At 40.1% G+C, this 17,893-nt stretch overlaps 1 protein-coding gene across 1 annotated transcript in view; it reads left to right on the forward strand.

Annotated features, from left to right (window-relative positions):
• The window catches only part of ABCC3 (ATP binding cassette subfamily C member 3), a 145,350-nt gene that overhangs the window by 26,098 nt on the left and 101,359 nt on the right, over positions 1-17,893 (forward strand). The window contains exons 2-9 of the mRNA XM_077254749.1: positions 3,344-3,520; positions 3,596-3,721; positions 4,638-4,775; positions 4,865-4,987; positions 5,074-5,135; positions 5,842-5,970; positions 6,320-6,538; positions 6,644-6,821. Of these exons, the coding sequence (XP_077110864.1) occupies positions 3,344-3,520; positions 3,596-3,721; positions 4,638-4,775; positions 4,865-4,987; positions 5,074-5,135; positions 5,842-5,970; positions 6,320-6,538; positions 6,644-6,821 (1,152 nt within the window). The remainder of the gene's footprint in view (positions 1-3,343; positions 3,521-3,595; positions 3,722-4,637; positions 4,776-4,864; positions 4,988-5,073; positions 5,136-5,841; positions 5,971-6,319; positions 6,539-6,643; positions 6,822-17,893) is intronic.

Here is a 17,893-nt window from a genome sequence, read left to right on the forward strand (position 1 = left end):
GTCACTGATACTGGAAATCATCCAAGCCTGCCTTCAAAGTCTTTGCGGTAAGAGCAGTAAAGATATGAAATGTGGAGTACTCATATTAACAGTAGTAAAGAACCTGTAGGATATCTTCATAGATACAGGATTCTTTGCAGTAAGAGCAGAACAGCTATGGATTAAGGTGTTTTCAGCTCACTTTCGGTAAAAATCTAGTGGGATTGTATGAAAATGCGGCATTAAAATGTAACATCTGCATAATGTATCATGGATTCTTTACAGTAAGAGCAGTGGAAATGTAGATGTTGAAAGAGTTGAAACCAACAAAATGTATTCTTAACGCTCCCAACACTATAATGGCGAGATATGTTTCCACCATAAAGTATCATGCTGTGTGACTCTTAGGTTTGGAAAGGATTCTTTACAGTAAGAGAAGTGCATATGGGTTTGGTTAGAGAAATAATAAAGCTATATAACCAATTAAATTAATTTGTAGCAATAAGAGGATGAGATATGTTTACAGCTCATCACTCCAGTACTTGTGAAGGATTCTCTCCAGTAACAGCAGTAACAATATATAACATTGAGCTGTCGTGTAGGACATTTTCACAAGAGCGTAGTTATCCAGATGTATCGCTCTCCGGGAGCCCGGGCCTCTGCTCTACATTACGGGCTGACTATTACATTACCGTCATCAGTCACTATTATTACATTTGGGCTTTCTGCCACTCGTCTATGAGCTCATTCAGACACGTCTCGCAGGTTCGGCCTCGTGCCAGGATATTGTTAGGTGGTAGGCGGGAGGAGAATTTACTTTTGAAGTCTTTATCCTAAAGAACCACTAATTCCATTAACACGGCGCCCCCTCTGGAGACGTCGCGTATGACGGGCCTATAGCTCTGGAACGTGAGGCTTATAATAAGCCGTGATTTGCATGGTGAGACTGTAACGACACTTCTCCATTGTCCTCCGCTCTTTTTTATGTCTTTTTTTTTCTTGTTTGTTCCTCTTTTTTCCTTTTGCATATTATTTAAAAAACAGGATGAGATCAACAAAAGGCAAAAGTCAATGCTCCTTGAGTGCCGGACTAGAGAACTGTTCATACAAAGCTTCATTTTGTAAAGCCCATATTAATTTCACTTCCCCATAAATGTCCTCTCCCCCCTCCTTATAAATAGGATAGAGGCACTTTCAGGAGGAAGGGGTTAATTATTTATTATTTTTACTTAATGGATTTTTGCATTTGGGTTTCATTAATAAATTTGCAGAATGAGTTAACTGAGAACCTGTCAGGGAGTTGTTTTAGCTTTTGTATCTGTCTTTTTCTGAAATTCTTTAGGTTCAGTATTCAGCCCGCAGGCATGTTTCTTGCTCCGCACCTCCCATCTGCTCAGAAGTCTTAGAAATTGTGAAAAGAAAATGCTTTTAGAGTTTCCCTGAAGAGTCTGCGGCGGCCTGGCGGAGAGGAATGGCGCCCAGGTCTGCTTTATATTAGGAAACAATCCGGGTATTCATCAGCCCTTGGCTCAGCCGCTTCATTGCCTTTAATGAGGGCAGTCGGTGGTAATGTGAGATCTGCTGGAAACCAGGGCGCGGTATCGTCCAGAGACACCGGAGCGACCTGACATTATTATTACCGGGAAGATATAAAATCCGTCTTCTCTCTGCTCCATATTTATCACCTTATTCCTCATTTTGCTAATTTTACATAAAAAAGAGTGTTACTAAAGGAAAACTATCAGCAAGCAGGTTGACAGATCTCACTGTGTCACTTTCAGTTTCCTTTTACTAGGATGGTCTGCTCTTGCCATATGGAGACTATCAACAAGCAGGTTAACTGATAATAATGGATCTTATTTGTCACGTTTTAGTTATACTAGAATTCTGGTATTATATGGAAACTATCAACAAGCAGTTTTGATGCTGTTGATGGATCTCATTGTTCCACTTTCAGTTTCCTTTTACTAGAATTGTCTCCTCTTGCTATATGGAAACCATCAATAAGAAGGTCAACTGCTAATAATGGATCTTATTTGTCACTGTGGAGACACGGGGTCAGCGGGTGCTCTAGTCCACTAACCTGAAACCGCATGTACCAGGGGTCATCCCACTGAACACCTGCTATCCAATGCTACTCAGACAACACAGTGAGGGTAAAACAGTGTGGCAACACTTTACTTATTCAAAAACAGGCAGATAACACATAGAACAGTCCCAGCACAGTACCCAAAATGGTGCACATTACAGAGTCTCCACGCTGACTCGCCAGGATAATGGCAGCTGTTACTTGATGACTACCCCACCTGTGGCATGCACAGAGAGAAGGTAGCGACAAGCGTAGGAAGATGACAGTCCGAACGTCTCCATGGGGCCAGGTGACCGGAGGGTTCCAACCTGGCTTCTCTGAACGTCTCCATGGGGCCAGATGACCGGATGGTCCCAAACTGGCTTATCCGAAACGACCAGTGACTCCAAATCCTGACTATCCCAACCGTATCCATGGTTCACTGATGGTGAATGGAGCAGATCTGTATTCTTCCAGCTGGGGCCATGGTCCCCTAAGCTGGCATCCTGTAGAATGTCAAATCCGTGTCCCTTCATGATGGAGCCATGATCTGGCAGCTATCCTGTAGAGTGTTCCTGACTGACTGTGGTTTTGGAGTCTCTGGTTCTTTGGATCTCTGGGCTGTCTAGATGAATATTGTTAGAGGCATATCCCAATTATATAGCTCACAACTGTTGTCCTTTAAGCCAGCATCCAGAGGTCAAGAGGAAGATGTGTTGAAATTAACTCGCATTGTTTGACTATTTTATGAATTTGAATAGTTTTTACTTCTCTGTGTTGCAAATCAACAAACTAGCTGACCTGGATAATGTTTAATCAGCATATCAGCAAACATCATTGTTCAGTTACCCTGCATCTCATTCATTCAGGATAACAGCATAATATGTTACATCAAATATCAACTTAAAAGTCAATATTACAGGCTTATACGAACAAAAATCTGTGTTTTTTTGCCCAACCAAAGAACAAACACATAAATTCAATAGTCTACATATACCGATAGATTCCTCCTGGATTACTGAAAATAGACCTCTGGTTAATTAAGATACAATGCTGTGTCATCACAGTCACATTTAAATTATACTAGAATTCTGGTAGTATATGGAAGCAATCAACAAGGTTAACTGCTAATAATGGATCTTATTTGTGACATTTCAGTTATACTAGAATTCTGGTATTATATGGAAACTATCAGCAATGAGGCTGTCAGCTATTCATGGATCCTGTATGTAGACCCATGGTAGTAAGTTCTGGTGGGTCAGGGACCCCACTACAGTCACTGTTTTGTTTTTTCAGGACTCTAACCTGACATTGTACACGGAGCGACCGGACCTGACGCCATGCTTCCAGAACACGGTGGTCGCCTGGACCCCTGTCATCTACCTCTGGGTCTCGCTGCCATTCTATATTATTTATTTAAAGTATAACCGGAGGGGATACATCGTGCTGTCCATGCTGAGCAAAGCCAAGACGGTAGGAGGGCGAGAGCCGTCGATGTATCACTCATGGTTTTTACTGTTGGGTAACACATTGCTTTCTGCTCTGCAGCTCTTCGGAGTACTGCTGTGGTGCGTCTGCTGGGCTGACCTGTTCTACTCTTTCCATACTCTGATCCAGAATCAGCCCCCTCCCCCGGTGTACTTCGTCACACCGCTGATCGTCGGAATAACTATGGTTTGTATCCAGGTTTTTATGCTATGGGTATCGGTATAGATGGGGAACGTCTGCCGGAGTGAATTATATAGACAGGTAATGTCTCCTGGAGTGATCGGTATAGACGGGAAATGTCCCCGGAGTGATCAGTATAGAAGGGGAACGTCTTCCAGAGTGATTTATATAGACGGTGAACGTCTTCCGGAGTGATTGGTACAGACGGAGAACATCTCCCGGAGTGATCGGAATAGATGGAGAACGTCTCCTGGAGTGATCGGTATAGATGGGGAAAATCTCCCGGAGTGATCGTATAGACGGGGAAAGTCTCCCAGAGTAATCAGTAGAGATGGGTAATGTCTCCCGGAGTGATCAGTATAGACAGGGAACATCTGCCTACGTGATAAGTATAGACGGAGAAAGTCTCCCGAAGTGATCGGTATAGATGGGGAACGTCTCCCGGAGTGATCGGTATAGACAGGGAACATCTGCCGAAGTGATAAGTATAGACGGGGAACGTCTCCTGGAGTGATCGGTATAGACGGAGAAATGTCTCCCAGAGTGATCAGTATAGATGAGGGAAGTCTCCTGGAGTGATCAGTATAGACGGAGAACATCTCCCGAAGTGATCAGTATAGACAAGGAACGTCTGTATAGACGGAGAAAGGACTCCCAGAGTGATCGGTATAGATGAGGAACATCTCCCGAAGTGATAAGTATTGACGGGGGAACGTCTCCCGGTGTGATCGGTATAGACAGAGAAACGTCTCTCGGAGTGATCCGTAGATGGGAAATTCTCATGGATCACCATCCGCGTCAATGTTTACACTCATTTCTGACTGTTCATGCCATGCAGGGTGTAGATATTGATGTGGCTGGTGGAGTAGACCTAGACATGTGATTGTTAGAAGGCCTATTTTGACGTTCTGCATTTTTTCAGATCACGGCGACTATACTTATCCAATACGAGAGGCTGCGGGGCGTCCAGTCTTCAGGGGTGCTGATAATATTCTGGTTTCTAGCTACACTGTCTGCCATTATCCCATTCCGCTCCAAAGTCTTGTCTTCAGTCAATGAGGTAATGAGGAGTTGATGGAGTTGTGGTCACCCAGAGACCTACACTATGAATGATCCCAGGACCGATATTTGTCTCCTTCTTGTGTTTAGGGCGTAACAGATCGATTCCGCTTCACCACATTCTTTATTTATTTTTCGCTGCTTGTGGTGGAGCTTATTCTCTCCTGTTTCAAGGAGGCACCACCATTCTTCTCTCCCGTCAGATCGGACAGCGTGAGTCAATACACACCACTACGTCTATATAATCTACTGATCTACAATTTGCCCTATAATGAATGACATTAAAATCTCTTCTGCAGAATCCCAGCCCAGAGTCGGACGCTGGATTTCTATCAAGATTAACGTTTTGGTGGTTCACCAAGTAAGTGTTACCCTCAACAAGTCTAGGTGGGCAGAAGATCCAGAGCAGTCATTTCTGGCCAAAGGCTATTTCCTTTTGAGGGCTTCCTAGAAATCTCCCTGGATGCCCATGAACAATCTTGAATCCATACCCTGACCATCACTGAGTGACTGAAAAGCCTTTAGACCATCCCTTGCTTATCAGTCAGTGTTTTGAGACCTTCTCCCACCCATCAGTGAGTGATTGACAGCCCTGAGATCTTCCCTTGCTCATCAGTGAGTTATTGAGACCTTCCCTGTTCACCCATGAGTGATAGCCTTGAGGCATTTCTGTGCCTATCAATGAGTTACTAATCTTTAGGCCTTCCAATCAGTGTTTGACAACCCTGAGACCTTCCCATGCCCATCAGTGAGTGACAGACTGTAGACCTTCCCTGTTCATCAGGAAGCCTTTGAGACCTTCTCATGACCATCAGTAAGTGATTGACAACCTCAAAACCTTCCCCAGCTCATTACTGACTAATTAACAACTTTTAAACTTTCTACTGACTTTTAACAAGCTCTTGAGATCTCTCGATGCCCATCAGTGAGTACCACTCACGAAGACAGCCTTGTGTTGATGACCATCTCCCACCCAAGTGCTGCAGCCTTTCATATCTCATACTCACCACTAAAGGCCTTGATATTATGTCAATTTCTGATTGACTTGACATTTTCTACCCTCTTAGGATGGCCATTTTGGGCTACAAAAGACCTCTGGAAGACAAAGACCTCTGGACTTTAAATGAAGATGATACCTCAAAAATAGTTGTTTCCAAACTGATTAAAGAATGGGAAAATGAGAAGAACAAGCTAAGGTACATTATATATCACGTGACCACACTGTGGTGGGTCAACCTCCATGAGCAACCAAGTCTTGGCTAAGGTTCTCGCAAATATCTAAGCTCTCAACATAAAAGCTCATATATCAATCCTTCTAGGGTGTTTAAAAAAACTTCCTTTTCGAGCCCCATATGTATTCAAGTAATATGGTAGCATCATCATAAAAGCTATTTTTTTAAGTGTCACATATGAGGACACCACTCATCTAGTATTGGGAATAGCTTATACTGAGATGGGTCCTCTGACTATCGTCCATGTTTCCTTCCTGTGGATCAGCACAGAAGGCAGAACTACAAAATCTCCCATGGCTCTTTTATATTGCAGGACAAGTGAAGTGACGTTCATTAAGACTCAGGACATAGAGCTAAACCATGTGGATGAGAAGCCCACCGAGTCTGATGTTCTGATCGAGAACAGCAAAAAGAACAAAGAGCCGTCCTTCATAAAAGTTCTGGTGAAGACATTTGGACCTTACTTTTTAATCGGTTCCTTCTTCAAGCTGTTTCAAGACCTCTTTGCTTTTGTGAACCCCCAGTTACTAAGGTGTGTAACTCTCACAACATCTATGGGGCCGATTAGATCACATTAGTGATCATTGGAGCAGTGTTTATACTGTCTTCATTACCATTTACACCCTGTCTGTTCTAGCATTCTCATCATGTTCATCAAGGATGGCCAAGCTCCCGCCTGGTGGGGATTCTGTATTGCGGTCTTGATGTTCCTCTCCTCTATAGCCCAAACTTTGATACTCCACCAACATTTCCAATACAGCTTCGTCACGGGAATGCGTTTAAGAAGCGCTATCACTGGGATCATTTACAGGAAGGTGAGAAAAGCATATATCATATTATGGGTCTATGGGTTCTGCACCCATCTATAATATCACCCGTAGAGTCTATCATCCATGATTAGTAGATGTCACCTGCAGAGTCTACCATCCATGATTAATAGATTCCACCTGGAGACTCTACTATCCGTGATTAGTAGATATAACCCACAGAGTGTACCATCCATGAATAGTAGATATAACCACAGAGTGTACCATCCATTAGTATATATAACCCACAGAGTGTACTATCCATTAGTATATATAACCCACAGAGTGTACCATCCATGAGTAGATATAACCCAGAGAGTGTACTATCCATTAGTAGATATAACCCAGAGAGAGTACTATCCATTAGTAGATATAACCCACAGAGTGTACCATCCATTACTATATATAACCCACAGAGTGTACCATCCATGAGTAGATGTAACCCACAGAGTGTAATATTCATGAATATTAGATATAACCGAAAGAGTGTACCAACCATTAGTAGATATAACCCACAGAGGGTACCATCCATGAGTAGATATAACCACAGAGTGTACCATCCATTAGTAGATTTAACCCACAGAGGGTACCATCCCTTAGTAGATATAACCCACAGAGTGTAATATTCATGAATATTAGATATAACCGAAAGAGTGTACCAACCATTAGTAGATATAACCACAGAGTGTACCATCCATGAGTAGATATAACCACAGAGTGTACCATCCATTAGTAGATTTAACCCACAGAGGGTACCATCCCTTAGTAGATATAACCCACAGAGTGTAATATTCATGAATATTAGATATAACCGAAAGAGTGTACCAACCATTAGTAGATATAACCACAGAGTGTACCATCCATGAGTAGATATAACCACAGAGTGTACCATCCATTAGTAGATTTAACCCACAGAGGGTACCATCCCTTAGTAGATATAACCCACAGAGTGTAATATTCATGAATATTAGATATAACCGAAAGAGTGTACCAACCATTAGTAGATATAACCCACAGAGTGTACCATCCATTAGTAGATATAACCCACAGAGTGTACCATCCATGAATAGTAGATATAACCACAGAGTGTACCATCCATTAGTAGATTTAACCCACAGAGGGTACCATCCCTTAGTAGATATAACCCACAGAGTGTAATATTCATGAATATTAGATATAACCGAAAGAGTGTACCAACCATTAGTATATATAACCCACAGAGTGTACCATCCATTAGTAGATATAACCCACAGAGTGTACCATCCATTAGTAGATATAACCCACAGAGTGTACCATCCATTAGTAGATATAACCCACAGAGTGTACCATCCATGAGTAGTAGATATAACCGAAAGAGTGTACCAACCATTAGTATATATGACACACAGAGTGTACCATCCATGAGTAGATATAACCCACAGAGTGTAACATCCATTAGTAGATATAACCCAGAGAGTGTACTATCCATTAGTAGATATAACCCACAGAGTACCATCTATAAGTAGATATAACCCACAGAGAGTACCATACATTAGTAGATATAACCCACAGAGTGTACCATTCATTAGTAGATATAACCCACAGAGTGTACCATCCATGAGTAGATATAACCCAGAGAGTGTACTATCCATTAGTAGATATAACCCACAGAGTACCATCTATAAGTAGATATAACCCACAGAGTGTACCATCCATTAGTAGATATAACCCACAGAGTGTACCATTCATTAGTAGATATAACCCACAGAGTGTACCATCCATGAGTAGATATAACCCACAGAGTGTAATATTCATGAATATTAGATATAACCGAAAGAGTGTACTATCCATTAGTAGATATAACCCACAGAGTGTACCATCCATTAGTAGATATAACCCACAGAGTGTACCATCCATTAGTAGATATAATCCACAGAGTGTAACATCCATTAGTAGATATAACCCACAGAGTGTACCATCTATTAGTAGATATAATCCACAGAGTGTACCATCCATTAGTAGATATAACCCACAGAGTGTACCATCCATTAGTAGATATAACCCACAGAGTGTACCATCCATTAGTAGATATAACCCACAGAGTGTACCATCCATTAGTAGATTTAACCCACAGAGTGTACCATCCATTAGTAGATATAACCCACAGAGTGTACCATCCATTAGTAGATATAACCCACAGAGTGTACCATCCATTAGTAGATATAACCCACAGAGTGTACCATCCATTAGTAGATATAACCCACAGAGTGTACCATCCATTAGTTGATATAACCCACAGAGTGTAATATCCATTAGTAGATATAACCCACAGAGTGTAATATCCATTAGTAGATATAACCCACAGAGTGTACCATCCATTAGCAGATATAACCCACAGAGTGTACTATCCATTAGTAGATATAACCCACAGAGTGTAATATCCATTAGTAGATATAACCCACAGAGTGTACCATCCATTAGTAGATCTAACCCACAGAGTGTACCATCCATTAGTAGATATAACCCACAGAGTGTAATATCCATTAGTAGATATAACCCACAGAGTGTAATATCCATTAGTAGATATAACCCACAGAGTGTACTATCCATTAGTAGATATAACCCACAGAGTGTAATATCCATTAGTAGATATAACCCACAGAGTGTACCATCCATTAGTAGATATAACCCACAGAGTGTACCATCCATTAGCAGATATAACCCACAGAGTGTACTATCCATTAGTAGATATAACCCACAGAGTGTAATATCCATTAGTAGATTTAACCCACAGAGTGTACCATTCATTAGTAGATATAACCCACAGAGTGTACTATCCATGAGTAGATATAACCCACAGAGTGTACCATCCGTTAGTAGATATAACCCACAGAGTGTACCATCCATTAGTAGATATAACCCACAGAGTGTACCATCCATTAGTAGATATAACCCACAGAGTGTACCATCCATTAGTTGATATAACCCACAGAGTGTAATATCCATTAGTAGATATAACCCACAGAGTGTAATATCCATTAGTAGATATAACCCACAGAGTGTACCATCCATTAGCAGATATAACCCACAGAGTGTAACATCCATTAGTAGATATAACCCACAGAGTGTACCATCCATTAGTAGATATAACCCACAGAGTGTACTATCCATTAGTAGATATAACCCACAGAGTGTAATATCCATTAGTAGATATAACCCACAGAGTGTACCATCCATTAGTAGATATAACCCACAGAGTGTACCATCCATTAGCAGATATAACCCACAGAGTGTACTATCCATTAGTAGATATAACCCACAGAGTGTAATATCCATTAGTAGATATAACCCACAGAGTGTACCATCCATTAGTAGATATAACCCACAGAGGGTACCATCCATTAGTAGATATAACCCACAGAGTGTACCATCCATTAGTAGATCTAACCCACAGAGTGTACCATCCATTAGTAGATATAACCCACAGAGTGTAATATCCATTAGTAGATATAACCCACAGAGTGTAATATCCATTAGTAGATATAACCCACAGAGTGTACTATCCATTAGTAGATATAACCCACAGAGTGTAATATCCATTAGTAGATATAATCCACAGAGTGTAATATCCATTAGTAGATATAACCCACAGAGTGTACCATCCGTTAGCAGATATAACCCACAGAGTGTACCATCCATTAGTAGATATAACCCACAGAGTGTACCATCCATTAGTAGATATAACACACAGAGTGTACCATCCATTAGTAGATATAACCCACAGAGTGTACCATCCGTTAGTAGATATAACCCACAGAGTGTACCATCCATTAGTAGATATAACCCACAGAGTGTACCATCCATTAGTAGATATAACACACAGAGTGTACCATCCATTAGTAGATATAACCCACAGAGTGTGCCATCCATTAGTAGATATAACACACAGAGTGTACCATCCATTAGTAGATATAACCCACAGAGGGTACCATCCATTAGTAGATATAACCCACAGAGTGTGCCATCCATTAGTAGATATAACCCACAGAGTGTACTATCCATTAGTAGATATAACCCACAGTATGTACCATCCATTAGTAGATATAACCCACAGAGGGTACCATCCATTAGTAGATATAACCCACAGAGTGTACCATCCATTAGTAGATATAACCCACAGAGGGTACCATCCATTAGTAGATATAACCCACAGAGTGTACCATCCATTAGTAGATATAACCCACAGAGTGTACTATCCATTAGTAGATATAACCCACAGAGTGTACCATCCATTAGTAGATATAACCCACAGAGTGCACTATCCATTAGTAGATATAACCCACAGAGAGTACCATCCATTAGTAGATATAACCCACAGAGTGTACCATCCATTAGCAGATATAACCCACAGAGTGTACCATCCATTAGTAGATATAACCCACAGAGGGTACCATCCATTAGTAGATATAACCCACAGAGGGTACCATCCATTAGTAGATATAACCCACAGAGTGTACCATCCATTAGTAGATATAACCCACAGAGTGTAACATCCATTAGTAGATATAACCCACAGAGGGTACTATCCATTAGTAGATATAACCCACAGAGTGTACCATCCATTAGCAGATATAACCCACAGAGTGTACCATCCATTAGTAGATATAACCCACAGAGTGTACCATCTATTAGTAGATATAACCCACAGAGTGTACCATCCATTAGTAGATATAACCCACAGAGTGTACCATCCATTAGTAGATATAACCCACAGAGTGTACCATCCATTAGTAGATATAACCCACAGAGTGTACCATCCATTAGTAGATATAACCCACAGAGTGTACCATCCATTAGTCGATATAACCCACAGAGTGTAATATCCATTAGTAGATATAACCCACAGAGTGTACCATCCATTAGTAGATATAACCCACAGAGTGTACCATCCATTAGTAGATATAACCCACAGAGTGTACCATCCATTAGTAGATATAACCCACAGAGTGTACCATCTATTAGTAGATATAACCCACAGAGTGTACTATCCATTAGTAGATATAACCCACAGAGTGTACCATCCATTAGTAGATATAACCCACAGAGTACCATCCATTAGTCGATATAACCCACAGAGTGTACCATCCATTAGTAGATATAACCCACAGAGTGTACTATCCATTAGTAGATATAACCCACAGAGTGTACCATCCATTAGCAGATATAACCCACAGAGTGTACCATCCATTAGTAGATATAACCCACAGAGGGTACCATCCATTAGTAGATATAACCCACAGAGTGTACCATCCATTAGTAGATATAACCCACAGAGTGTAACATCCATTAGTAGATATAACCCACAGAGTGTACCATCCATGAGTAGATGTAACCCACAGAGTGTAATATTCATGAATATTAGATATAACCGAAAGAGTGTACCAACCATTAGTAGATATAACCCACAGAGGGTACCATCCATGAGTAGATATAACCACAGAGTGTACCATCCATTAGTAGATTTAACCCACAGAGGGTACCATCCCTTAGTAGATATAACCCACAGAGTGTAATATTCATGAATATTAGATATAACCGAAAGAGTGTACCAACCATTAGTAGATATAACCACAGAGTGTACCATCCATGAGTAGATATAACCACAGAGTGTACCATCCATTAGTAGATTTAACCCACAGAGGGTACCATCCCTTAGTAGATATAACCCACAGAGTGTAATATTCATGAATATTAGATATAACCGAAAGAGTGTACCAACCATTAGTAGATATAACCACAGAGTGTACCATCCATGAGTAGATATAACCACAGAGTGTACCATCCATTAGTAGATTTAACCCACAGAGGGTACCATCCCTTAGTAGATATAACCCACAGAGTGTAATATTCATGAATATTAGATATAACCGAAAGAGTGTACCAACCATTAGTAGATATAACCCACAGAGTGTACCATCCATTAGTAGATATAACCCACAGAGTGTACCATCCATGAATAGTAGATATAACCACAGAGTGTACCATCCATTAGTAGATTTAACCCACAGAGGGTACCATCCCTTAGTAGATATAACCCACAGAGTGTAATATTCATGAATATTAGATATAACCGAAAGAGTGTACCAACCATTAGTATATATAACCCACAGAGTGTACCATCCATTAGTAGATATAACCCACAGAGTGTACCATCCATTAGTAGATATAACCCACAGAGTGTACCATCCATTAGTAGATATAACCCACAGAGTGTACCATCCATGAGTAGTAGATATAACCGAAAGAGTGTACCAACCATTAGTATATATGACACACAGAGTGTACCATCCATGAGTAGATATAACCCACAGAGTGTAACATCCATTAGTAGATATAACCCAGAGAGTGTACTATCCATTAGTAGATATAACCCACAGAGTACCATCTATAAGTAGATATAACCCACAGAGAGTACCATCCATTAGTAGATATAACCCACAGAGTGTACCATTCATTAGTAGATATAACCCACAGAGTGTACCATCCATGAGTAGATATAACCCAGAGAGTGTACTATCCATTAGTAGATATAACCCACAGAGTACCATCTATAAGTAGATATAACCCACAGAGTGTACCATCCATTAGTAGATATAACCCACAGAGTGTACCATTCATTAGTAGATATAACCCACAGAGTGTACCATCCATGAGTAGATATAACCCACAGAGTGTAATATTCATGAATATTAGATATAACCGAAAGAGTGTACCAACCATTAGTAGATATAACCCACAGAGTGTACCATCCATTAGTAGATATAACCCACAGAGTGTACCATCCATTAGTAGATATAATCCACAGAGTGTAACATCCATTAGTAGATATAACCCACAGAGTGTACCATCTATTAGTAGATATAATCCACAGAGTGTACCATCCATTAGTAGATATAACCCACAGAGTGTACCATCCATTAGTAGATATAACCCACAGAGTGTACCATCCATTAGTAGATATAACCCACAGAGTGTACCATCCATTAGTAGATATAACCCACAGAGTGTACCATCCATTAGTTGATATAACCCACAGAGTGTAATATCCATTAGTAGATATAACCCACAGAGTGTAATATCCATTAGTAGATATAACCCACAGAGTGTACCATCCATTAGCAGATATAACCCACAGAGTGTACTATCCATTAGTAGATATAACCCACAGAGTGTAATATCCATTAGTAGATATAACCCACAGAGTGTACCATCCATTAGTAGATCTAACCCACAGAGTGTACCATCCATTAGTAGATATAACCCACAGAGTGTAATATCCATTAGTAGATATAACCCACAGAGTGTAATATCCATTAGTAGATATAACCCACAGAGTGTACTATCCATTAGTAGATATAACCCACAGAGTGTAATATCCATTAGTAGATATAACCCACAGAGTGTACCATCCATTAGTAGATATAACCCACAGAGTGTACCATCCATTAGCAGATATAACCCACAGAGTGTACTATCCATTAGTAGATATAACCCACAGAGTGTAATATCCATTAGTAGATTTAACCCACAGAGTGTACCATTCATTAGTAGATATAACCCACAGAGTGTACTATCCATGAGTAGATATAACCCACAGAGTGTACCATCCATTAGTAGATATAACCCACAGAGTGTACCATCCATTAGTAGATATAACCCACAGAGTGTACCATCCATTAGTTGATATAACCCACAGAGTGTAATATCCATTAGTAGATATAACCCACAGAGTGTAATATCCATTAGTAGATATAACCCACAGAGTGTACCATCCATTAGCAGATATAACCCACAGAGTGTAACATCCATTAGTAGATATAACCCACAGAGTGTACCATCCATTAGTAGATATAACCCACAGAGTGTACTATCCATTAGTAGATATAACCCACAGAGTGTAATATCCATTAGTAGATATAACCCACAGAGTGTACCATCCATTAGTAGATATAACCCACAGAGTGTACCATCCATTAGCAGATATAACCCACAGAGTGTACTATCCATTAGTAGATATAACCCACAGAGTGTAATATCCATTAGTAGATATAACCCACAGAGTGTACCATCCATTAGTAGATATAACCCACAGAGGGTACCATCCATTAGTAGATATAACCCACAGAGTGTACCATCCATTAGTAGATCTAACCCACAGAGTGTACCATCCATTAGTAGATATAACCCACAGAGTGTAATATCCATTAGTAGATATAACCCACAGAGTGTAATATCCATTAGTAGATATAACCCACAGAGTGTACTATCCATTAGTAGATATAACCCACAGAGTGTAATATCCATTAGTAGATATAATCCACAGAGTGTAATATCCATTAGTAGATATAACCCACAGAGTGTACCATCCGTTAGCAGATATAACCCACAGAGTGTACCATCCATTAGTAGATATAACCCACAGAGTGTACCATCCATTAGTAGATATAACACACAGAGTGTACCATCCATTAGTAGATATAACCCACAGAGTGTACCATCCGTTAGTAGATATAACCCACAGAGTGTACCATCCATTAGTAGATATAACCCACAGAGTGTACCATCCATTAGTAGATATAACACACAGAGTGTACCATCCATTAGTAGATATAACCCACAGAGTGTGCCATCCATTAGTAGATATAACACACAGAGTGTACCATCCATTAGTAGATATAACCCACAGAGGGTACCATCCATTAGTAGATATAACCCACAGAGTGTGCCATCCATTAGTAGATATAACCCACAGAGTGTACTATCCATTAGTAGATATAACCCACAGTATGTACCATCCATTAGTAGATATAACCCACAGAGGGTACCATCCATTAGTAGATATAACCCACAGAGTGTACCATCCATTAGTAGATATAACCCACAGAGTGTACCATCCATTAGTAGATATAACCCACAGAGTGTACCATCCATTAGTAGATATAACCCACAGAGTGTACTATCCATTAGTAGATATAACCCACAGAGTGTACCATCCATTAGTAGATATAACCCACAGAGTGTACTATCCATTAGTAGATATAACCCACAGAGAGTACCATCCATTAGTAGATATAACCCACAGAGTGTACCATCCATTAGCAGATATAACCCACAGAGTGTACCATCCATTAGTAGATATAACCCACAGAGGGTACCATCCATTAGTAGATATAACCCACAGAGGGTACCATCCATTAGTAGATATAACCCACAGAGTGTACCATCCATTAGTAGATATAACCCACAGAGTGTAACATCCATTAGTAGATATAACCCACAGAGTGTACCATCCATTAGTAGATATAACCCACAGAGTGTACCATCCATTAGCAGATATAACCCACAGAGTGTACCATCCATTAGTAGATATAACCCACAGAGTGTACCATCTATTAGTAGATATAACCCACAGAGTGTACCATCCATTAGTAGATATAACCCACAGAGTGTACCATCCATTAGTAGATATAACCCACAGAGTGTACCATCCATTAGTAGATATAACCCACAGAGTGTACCATCCATTAGTAGATATAACCCACAGAGTGTACCATCCATTAGTCGATATAACCCACAGAGTGTAATATCCATTAGTAGATATAACCCACAGAGTGTACCATCCATTAGTAGATATAACCCACAGAGTGTACCATCCATTAGTAGATATAACCCACAGAGTGTACCATCCATTAGTAGATATAACCCACAGAGTGTACCATCTATTAGTAGATATAACCCACAGAGTGTACTATCCATTAGTAGATATAACCCACAGAGTGTACCATCCATTAGTAGATATAACCCACAGAGTACCATCCATTAGTCGATATAACCCACAGAGTGTACCATCCATTAGTAGATATAACCCACAGAGTGTACTATCCATTAGTAGATATAACCCACAGAGTGTACCATCCATTAGCAGATATAACCCACAGAGTGTACCATCCATTAGTAGATATAACCCACAGAGGGTACCATCCATTAGTAGATATAACCCACAGAGTGTACCATCCATTAGTAGATATAACCCACAGAGTGTAACATCCATTAGTAGATATAACCCACAGAGTGTACCATCCATGAGTAGATGTAACCCACAGAGTGTAATATTCATGAATATTAGATATAACCGAAAGAGTGTACCAACCATTAGTAGATATAACCCACAGAGGGTACCATCCATGAGTAGATATAACCACAGAGTGTACCATCCATTAGTAGATTTAACCCACAGAGGGTACCATCCCTTAGTAGATATAACCCACAGAGTGTAATATTCATGAATATTAGATATAACCGAAAGAGTGTACCAACCATTAGTAGATATAACCACAGAGTGTACCATCCATGAGTAGATATAACCACAGAGTGTACCATCCATTAGTAGATTTAACCCACAGAGGGTACCATCCCTTAGTAGATATAACCCACAGAGTGTAATATTCATGAATATTAGATATAACCGAAAGAGTGTACCAACCATTAGTAGATATAACCACAGAGTGTACCATCCATGAGTAGATATAACCACAGAGTGTACCATCCATTAGTAGATTTAACCCACAGAGGGTACCATCCCTTAGTAGATATAACCCACAGAGTGTAATATTCATGAATATTAGATATAACCGAAAGAGTGTACCAACCATTAGTAGATATAACCCACAGAGTGTACCATCCATTAGTAGATATAACCCACAGAGTGTACCATCCATGAATAGTAGATATAACCACAGAGTGTACCATCCATTAGTAGATTTAACCCACAGAGGGTACCATCCCTTAGTAGATATAACCCACAGAGTGTAATATTCATGAATATTAGATATAACCGAAAGAGTGTACCAACCATTAGTATATATAACCCACAGAGTGTACCATCCATTAGTAGATATAACCCACAGAGTGTACCATCCATTAGTAGATATAACCCACAGAGTGTACCATCCATTAGTAGATATAACCCACAGAGTGTACCATCCATGAGTAGTAGATATAACCGAAAGAGTGTACCAACCATTAGTATATATGACACACAG

The sequence above is a fragment of the Ranitomeya variabilis genome, chromosome 4 (assembly GCF_051348905.1).
Source record: "Ranitomeya variabilis isolate aRanVar5 chromosome 4, aRanVar5.hap1, whole genome shotgun sequence".
Classification (NCBI taxonomy): Eukaryota; Metazoa; Chordata; class Amphibia; order Anura; family Dendrobatidae; genus Ranitomeya; species Ranitomeya variabilis.